At 39.0% G+C, this 8530-nt stretch overlaps 2 protein-coding genes across 2 annotated transcripts; both read right to left on the bottom strand.

Annotated features, from left to right (window-relative positions):
• Window positions 1–298: 298 nt before the first annotated feature.
• LOC106302609 lies at window positions 299–1858 on the bottom strand. Its single transcript, XM_013739076.1, has 5 exons — window positions 1567–1858; window positions 975–1352; window positions 769–909; window positions 551–642; window positions 299–439 (listed from the first exon to the last, which is right to left on the bottom strand). The coding sequence occupies exons 1-5, from the start codon at window positions 1856–1858 to the stop codon at window positions 299–301; spliced, it is 1044 nt and encodes a 347-aa protein (XP_013594530.1).
• Window positions 1859–4414: 2556 nt separating this feature from the next.
• On the bottom strand, window positions 4415–5884 carry LOC106302608. Its single transcript, XM_013739075.1, has one exon. The coding sequence runs from the start codon at window positions 5882–5884 to the stop codon at window positions 4415–4417; it is 1470 nt and encodes a 489-aa protein (XP_013594529.1).
• Window positions 5885–8530: the final 2646 nt, after the last annotated feature.

The raw sequence follows: 8530 nt of genomic DNA, 5'->3' as shown, positions 1-8530 counted from the left end.
AATATCAATCAATTAGTATAGTATATTTATTTTATAAATATTTATGTCCGTGCATGAGCACGAGAAAATCACCTAGTTGTAAAATATACACAAAACTTAGAACTAGTATAGTTTTTTTTTTTAACTCTGAGTAAGATTTATTACTAGTTCCAAAAGGAAAGCCAAAATCGCACAAGTCCAACACAAAAATAGGAACAAAACCAGAAACAAAACCAAAAGGGAAAACGAGCATACAGCTCCACCCGAACGCACCAAAATCATCCAAAGCATTGTTCCACCAGCTTCTTCTACAAAACGATCAAACACCTTGTTGATCCTCCTCAAACATTTCCTTCAGCCATCGGGGACTACCCTGTGCTACGTAGGATTGGTATTTCTTCTCTCTCGTTACACTTCTTGCAATAGCATGAGCACATCTGTTTACTTTAGAATTAACGACCTGCACATCCCATTCTTGAATTAAATCCAAAGCCTTCCGCAGTTCAACTCCTTCATATCTAAAGGCTGGCCATGCTCTCGGTTTAGTGACAGCCCCCTATAAATCTCCAACCTCCATTTCAAAGAGCACACTTCCAATATGATGGCTATGCATTGATTCAATCTCCCATAACCAGACATAGAACTTAGCCTCCACAAAGGATCCTACATTAATAAAAGCCCTTCTACTATGGATAAGAGTATCACCCCGATGATTCCTCACAACCCAAGCAGCTTCGAGAATCCGTTTCTGTTTAAACCATTGTACCCCCACATTACATTTTAAAGTACCATCTGTTGGCGCCTGCCACTTGCTCTGAGCTCGTTCTTCTTGTGCATCTTTCGCCATATCCTCCCTCACACATTTCTGAACTTCAAACCAATGACTAGAATCCTCCTTTGCTTTTGCTACCGTATCCTGAGCGGAGAATTCTTTACCATCGAAAATAAAGAGTTCCTATTCTTTCATAGGAGCCAGAGCAACCACGGGAACAAACGAGCTACTTCATCAGGGACTCTTGAACCATTCGTCGGGAAAAGTAGATAGTAGAAATTTTCGAACAAAGTTCTGTTTTCAAAAATCCGGCGAGGGAAAGGGAAGTTGGATTCAGCCCACACCCTTCTAGCCGCATGGCAAGTAAAGAGTACATGGTTGATAGACTCACCGTCCATACCACACCGTTGACATCTAGGGTCGATCTTCAGGCCCCTTGCTAACAGACCGTCATTTACTGATAACGCATTTGATAAGGATTTCCACATGAAGATCTTAATCTTCGGTACTGTTTCCACCTTCCATACTCTTTGGATTAAACCGTTAATTGATGGTTGAGCACTGCTTCCCTTCCTCACATCTGAGTCATCTAAGCGAGAGGCTAACCAATACCCAGACTTCACAGTGTAACCTCACCAGTGTGTGTGAACCCATTCATAACCATCCTTTTCTCCTGGGATGGGTTTCTGTTTTAATATATGCTCCAGGTGAGGAGGAAAAAAAATTCTCTTCCAGTTTCCCCCTGTCCCAAGCCTTAGTTTGCGGATTTATAAGATCACACACTTTTAGGTCGACTTCAAACAGAACAGGCTTACGTAGAGGAGCCATTGGAACCTCACCAAAAAGCCATTTGTCCATCCACACCGAGGTCTCATCTCCAGAGCCAATGGTTCTTCTAAGACCCTTCTCCAGCAGCTGCCTTCCAAAGATTATACTCCTCCATGCATACGAAGGCCGAGCCCCCAGAGACGCCTCCAAGAAACTCCCATTGGGATAGTATCGACTCCGCAAAAACCTAGCGCACAAAGAGTCAGGATCCATCATAAGCCGCCAACCTTGCTTCGCAAGCAAAGCTTGGTTGAACTTTTCAATGTCTCTAAACCCCATCCCTCCTAGATCCTTACCCAGACACAATTTGTCCTAGGCAATCCAATGGATCTTCGACTTCCCATCTTGTGCATTCCACCAAAAGTTGGACATCACACTAGTTAGGTTTTTACATGTGGTCTTAGGTAGTTTAAAGACAGACATGGCGAAGACCGGCATTGCCATAGTCACTGTCTTTAACAACACGTCTTTGCCTCCTGCTGACATAAAGCGCCCATACCATCCATGGAATCGCGAGTTCATCTTCTCCTTAATATACCGTAGCATCTCCACTTTAGATCCGCTGAAACACTCCAGAAGGCCTAAGTATTTACCAGTCCCCCCTTCAGCCTCGATACCCAAGATTCCTTTGATTAAGTTTTTCCGAGATACCTCAATGTTCCTTCCAAAGGTTATCGCTGATTTTGCTAAACTGATCATCTGACCAGAGTTGACCTCATACAGCTGCAGGATCCGTCGTATCTCAGTACATTGCGAGACATTCGCTTTAACCATAAGGAGAGAATCATCAGGGAAAAACAGATGATGTATCGACGGCGCCTCACCAGAAAAACTAATTCCTTCAATGGCCCCATTGTACTCGGCCCGGTTCAGGAGGTGAGAGAGCCCTTCAGTGCACAGATCAAAGAGAAAGGGTGATAAGGGATCACCCTGTCTCAACCCCCGCTGAGGTATGATGCTTCCTTTTTCCTCTCCATTTATCAAGACCGAATAAGTGACTGAAGTAACGCAAAACATTATCCAGTCCACAAACTTCCTTTCAAACCCCATAGCCATCAATAACCTCTCCAGATATCTCCATTCAATCCGATCATATGCTTTAGACATATTTGTTTTAATCGCAATGTACTCACTGGCTATGGTCCTATGAGTGCGCAGACCATTTACCACCTCATGAGCTATGATAATATTGTCCGAGATTAACCTTTCAGGGACGAAAGCCGATTGAGTAGTAGAGACAATTCCCCCCAGCAGTGGTTTCACCCTTGCCACCAAGACTCTGGATATGATTTTATACACAACCTTGCATAAGCTAATCGGCCTCAAATCCACCATTCTCACTGGACTAATCACCTTCGGTATAAGGCAGAGCTGCGTTTTATTCCATTCACGCGGGAATGACCCTGTGGTGAAGAAGCCTTTTATCTCCTTTGATACCTCAGGACCAATAATGTCCCAGTACTTCTGGAAGAAAAGACCATTGAGCCCATCATTACCCGGAGCACTCGATGCTTTGATACCGAAAACAACATCTCGAATTTCTGCGTCTGACACTTCCTTTAGCAGTCTTGCATTCATGTCTGTCGTTACCTTGGCAAGGAAGTCAATAAAGATTTCCTCAAGGTCCCCATCTTCACCCGACGAGAAAAGGGACGTGAAATATTCCACCGCTATATGACCCATAGTTTCAGCATTTGTAGCCTCCTGGCCCACGTCATTGATCAGCTTAGATAGTTGGTTCCTTTGTCTAGAATCTTTCACCGATGCATGAAAGAAGCTAGTATTATTATCTCCTACCACTAGTCATTTATCTCTGCTCTTTTGGCTCCAATACTCTTCTTCCTCTCGGTAAGCTTTCGCTATTTCCGATTTCAAAAAGTTTATTTTTCCCCAGTCAAGATCCCCTGCTGCATATTCATTCTCCAGGTCCAATCTAACCACGCACAATCTTTCCTTAGAGTTGAGGCCATTTTCTCGCTTCCACTTTCCCAAGCAGCGACGTACACTCCCAAACCGATCCACTAGAGATCGTTGGCCACCTCCACCTTGTGCGTTCCACACCTCCATAATGTGATCACGAACTTTCTGCTTACCAACCATCCGCTTGTCGAACCTAAAGGAGCCTCGAGGTCCTGACTGATGTCCCAACAAACGCACGAGAACGGGTTTATGATCAGACCCCAGTCTTTCCAGAAAGACTTGAGTTGCTTTCGCAAAAGATCGTTTCCATTCCTTGTTTCCGAAACATCGATCCAGTTTGCATTGGATATATTTCTTACCTCTTACCCCTGACCACGTGAAACTATCTTCAAAACCACTAAGCTCCGCCCTTTCACAAGCTCTTACATATTCTCTGAAATCCTCGAAAGATTTCTCACTTCTACTCGGGCCTCCTATTTTCTCCCCATTGTGAAGGATCTCATTGAAGTCTCCAACCCAGCCCCAGCATGCTCTTCTGTGAGCACCAATTCTCATTAATCTTTCCCAAATTTTCTCTTTTCCATGGTAACCCGGTTCTCCATATACAAATGACATGAAAAAATTCACACCCGCAAAAGTAATCTCAACGTCAATGAGGTTTTTATCAGCATAGCGAACATCCAGCTTCACCTGACCACAACAAAGCTAAACCTCCACTCAGACCTTCTGGCTCTACCGTAAAGACTCTTTCATACCCCAACTCTATCTTCACATCCACCATCCTATCCTTCCCCTGCTTCGTTTCCATTAGAAAAACTATCTCCGGGAAATATTTTTTACGTATCTCCTTGAGATGGAGAATCGTCAAGTCTTGAGACCGTCCCAAGCCTCGACAATTCCAGCTCAGTATACTCATTACTGATCTGGCAGTCCCCCATTCGGGACCACCTCTTGATTGTTACGCCTTGCGATTTTTGAAAAATTCCCCGCCATCTCTCTTGCCTTTCTTTTCGAGACTACACTTTCTCCCTGCGAGGCATCTTCCCCCTTTCCAGGCTGCAGTAAGTCTAACCTCAGTTGTTGTCTACGAAACCGTTTCGGTGGTCTGTTCCTACCAGCCTTTTTAACCTTTGGTGTCCCGGAAGATCTAGAAATGGAAGAACCAATGCTAAAACCCGTAGAACAATCAACGAAAAGGTTTGTCCCGGTCCCCTCTTGATGTGATCCACGCTCCTCCTCGCATCCCAGAGGTAACCTCATTGAAGCAGCGCTTCCAATGTCCGCACTCGAACTCAAGCCCCGTATTCCTTCATCCTCCTTCTGGAGTGGAGCTGTCTTTTTTGAATAGCCATAAACAAGGCCTTTCCCTTTATCGACCTCATTAGTGATTATCGGGGGAGCTTCCAATCTCAAGAACTTCTTTTGAGCCATAGGATCATTATCCAAATCTGTAACAGATTTCCTCACCCGTTCCTGTCTGACTAGTTTTTCCCCTCCCTCAGTCGCTAAAATATATTCTCGCATCTGTTGGAGGACCTCTGCATTAATTATTCTCCGCCCCGTTGCTTTGTCCACACCAACTTGCTCCTCGTTTAAAACTCCATATAGCGGGTCATCTTTCTCAATGGTAACAACATAAGTCTGTTTTACATCCTCCGACTTCTGTTTTTCCTGTATGATTAGATCCCTTCGGACATGCGCTTCCGTTCTACGCTCCTTAATGAGAATAGGGCACTTATCCTTTTCATGAGTTAACCGCTGGCAATGATGGCATCGTTTCTGTATCCGCTCGAAGTTGTACCAGATCGTGGCTGAGCCACCACCTTTTGGTAGGTTTACCACTTTAGATCGTCTCACCGGTCTTGATACATCAAATAAAACCCTAACTCGAACATAGTCGTTAGTTTGCGGCATGTCGGGATCACAAGCCACCACGTCGACTCTACCAATAAGATCCCCTAGCGCTGCGATAGCTTCGACAGTGTAGTGATTTACAGGGATATTACGAATCCTAACCCAAACCAGTAAGTACTTTAGATAGTCCTCATCTGGCTTCTCCTTCCACCGATCAATGACAATACTCCAGTCATTAAACGTCCAAACACTCTTCCTTAACACCTCTTCCATGTCATGCTCATACTTAAAGATGAACTGAAAAGTGGTCTTAGATGGGGCAACTCCTTGCACCCTCCCAGCAACTTGCCACTTCCTTGGCATATCCCTAATGGGATCAGCAATATTTTGCTTCTCAGGGTATAGCGTACGTCCCATAATACTCAACTTGTTCATTTCCTTTGCACTGAACTGAGGTAGGCCAGGCAAGTTAAAAGCCACTTCTTCTTCTTCCAGTGACATGGACTCAAAAGCACGGTCAATATTCCCCATATCCGCCAGAACAATATGTTTTGTGGAACAATGTTCTTCGTGTTTTGTATAAACCAAAAGGCGGCTCACCGAAATCCCTTGAAAAATTGAGAATAACTTAAAGATTTGGTAGATTTGGTAAATTCTCAACCAAAAGAATAAGATTTTGTGTGTTTTCAAAGCAAAAGAGGAAAAAACCCAATCAGCAGCTTTACTTCTCTTAGGTGAGGGATCCTAACAAAAAGAGAGAAAACGGGAGCCCAAAAAAGAGGTGGATATCTTACGTTAAGTTTTGCGATAAATATATATATATATATATATATCTAAATCAATTAATCTAAATCTTAATGATATATATATATATATATATATATATATATATATATATATATAATCTTTATCACAAAAAAATATAAATATTATTTAGTTTATGTTTCACGGATTTTTTTTACTTTATTTCATAACCAAAATCTAGCCAACCATCCGTTAAATAGTTGGTCTGCAAGATACAAATCTTATTCTACTGAGAAATCTCAAAACTTCATGCGTCTATGAACAAACGGCTGAAACGAAAACTTATCCTGATTTCTTATTATCATTAACTGTTCAAAGCCTAAGCTAAATAAGTAAATAACCATCCAAAACTTACATCCCCCTATTATTTTAGGTTCTTGAATGTACAAAATCCACGTAGTTAGTCAAAGAAAAAAAAGAGGTTTACTACAAACAAAATAATGAGGACAAAACTAAGGTGATGATTGTTTGTGGTTTTTGTTTTAGTTTTTCTAAAAACCATTTTCATCCAATCAAATTATAGCTTTTAGTTTTTATCTTTTAGAAACCATTTGATTTGCCAATCAAATATTTTAACAAATAGATTCCCTAAATATATTTCAAAGTTTCAACCAATTTGTGAAAAAAGACAAAAACCAACTTTTGTGCGGTTTTAATACAAAAACGAATTTTGTATAAAATATTATATTTTAATTAATAATTAAAAAACAATATTTTTATAAAGAATATTATATCTGTAAGTAATTAAATAAATTCCTATACAAATATTTATCATTTAATTTATTAATAATTAAATAATTAATAAACAAATTATTAATTTTTAGTATTTAAATTATCATGAAATTATTATTTATTTATTTAATTATGAAAATATTACTTATTTAGTTATTAATTAATAATGAAATAAATTCCTAGACATTTTTTTTATCATTTAAACATTAATGAATTTATAAATAGTTTCAAAATTTCAAAATGTTTTTATTTTTTAAACTTTTTATATTTTATTATTTATATTTTAGTATAAGACTTAAAATAAAATAATTTTAAAACATGTAAATTGTTTTTATTTTAAATAACAACCACTATATTTTGATAAATTTTAATGGTAATTTTAAAATATTTTATTGCTACTTATTTTATTATTTTAAAACAACATATTAATTATTTTATGAAAAACCAAGAATACATCAAAACCAAAAACTAAAAACTAAAAACCATAGCCAAAAACTAAAAACCAAACCAAAAAGCTAAAAATCAAAAACAAGAACCTAAAAGTTTAAAACCAAAAACTAAAATCTAAAACCAAAATTTAAAAACCAAAAACTTAAACAAAAAATTAATGGAAACAATCATCACCTAGAACTCGTTTAAGACACGGGGAAATAAACTCTCTTCACGATTTCGACAGTAGAATTTCCAACACACAAAAATATGTATAAAAGAAAAACTCCGAAATTCATCAGAAAATTAAAAGAAAACAAGCTTTACTAAACGACAAGAGTAGGTAAAATAAAAGAGAAAAACAAGGAAGAAGCTAACAACAAGCCTAAGGAGATACAACTCGCTCCAAACGAAGAAGCTTTTGATATAGCCGCATCCCAAACGTACATCAACGCCCACTGGTGATAGATTCCGTCTTCTTTAGCTTCCCAATGGTCGCCATCATAAACATTAAACACTTGGTGATGCTTGAAACCTTGTCCTTGCCATACATGGCACCATATATGATTGTTCTCGTTATAAGGAAAATCTGAATCATAATGAAGTTTATAGAGCAAATTGTAGGATCCTGTGGGATGCACCCTATGGTATCCCATATCTTTGTGCGCGGACTTGCAATGGACTATGAGGTCCTTTTGGTTTTGCAGGGAGTTTTTGATCAACACGTTTCCTGTGTACGACAAGGCTGTGTTACTCATCATCATGATTATGGCACTAAATACCGAAACAAAACGGAGAATAAGATAATTCATCGACATCTCTTTGTTTTTGAACTAGAGGTTTTTTTTTTTTTGCTGTGAGAGTTTTCTGATTTGTACCGAAGATCAGGGGGTACGAATGTTCGAAGTTATTCTTAGTTTGTTATATCTTCATCATATATAAAGGGTACTACAAGTCATAGTCCTACAAGTTTTGGGAATCACCAAAGTAATAATAATATTATCTTAGTTTAGGATAATTCTGAAAAACTAGATTTATCAACTAGTTTATAATGAATTTTGTTGTTGTTGTTCAGTCCTATACTAGTTTTAGGAAACGCCAAAGTGATATAACTCTATCGAATCAAATAAGTTGTACTAAATAGTCTCCTGTATCAGAATAATATAACGTTTTTTGTATTATTTTAGTAGATATATAAAAATTTGGTATTGG

The sequence above is a fragment of the Brassica oleracea genome, chromosome C7 (genome assembly GCF_000695525.1).
Source record: "Brassica oleracea var. oleracea cultivar TO1000 chromosome C7, BOL, whole genome shotgun sequence".
Classification (NCBI taxonomy): domain Eukaryota; kingdom Viridiplantae; phylum Streptophyta; class Magnoliopsida; order Brassicales; family Brassicaceae; genus Brassica; species Brassica oleracea.
Note: the sequence above shows the minus strand (reverse complement) of the source record. Positions and strands in the feature narration are given on the sequence as shown.

Excerpts from the sequence above, each read along its gene's own strand:
- LOC106302609 (XM_013739076.1), bottom strand. The coding sequence starts at position 1,858 with ATGGGGTTTAGAGACATTGAAAAGTTCAACCAAGCTTTGCTTGCGAAG. Across the intron at positions 1,353-1,566 it reads GGTTCCAATGGCTCCTCTAC|CCTCTCGCTTAGATGACTCA; the intron begins GTAAGCCTGTTC and ends GGTATTGGTTAG. Across the intron at positions 910-974 it reads AGTCCCTGATGAAGTAGCTC|AATTCTCCGCTCAGGATACG; the intron begins GTTTGTTCCCGT and ends TCGATGGTAAAG.
- LOC106302608 (XM_013739075.1), bottom strand. The coding sequence starts at position 5,884 with ATGGGGAATATTGACCGTGCTTTTGAGTCCATGTCACTGGAAGAAGAA.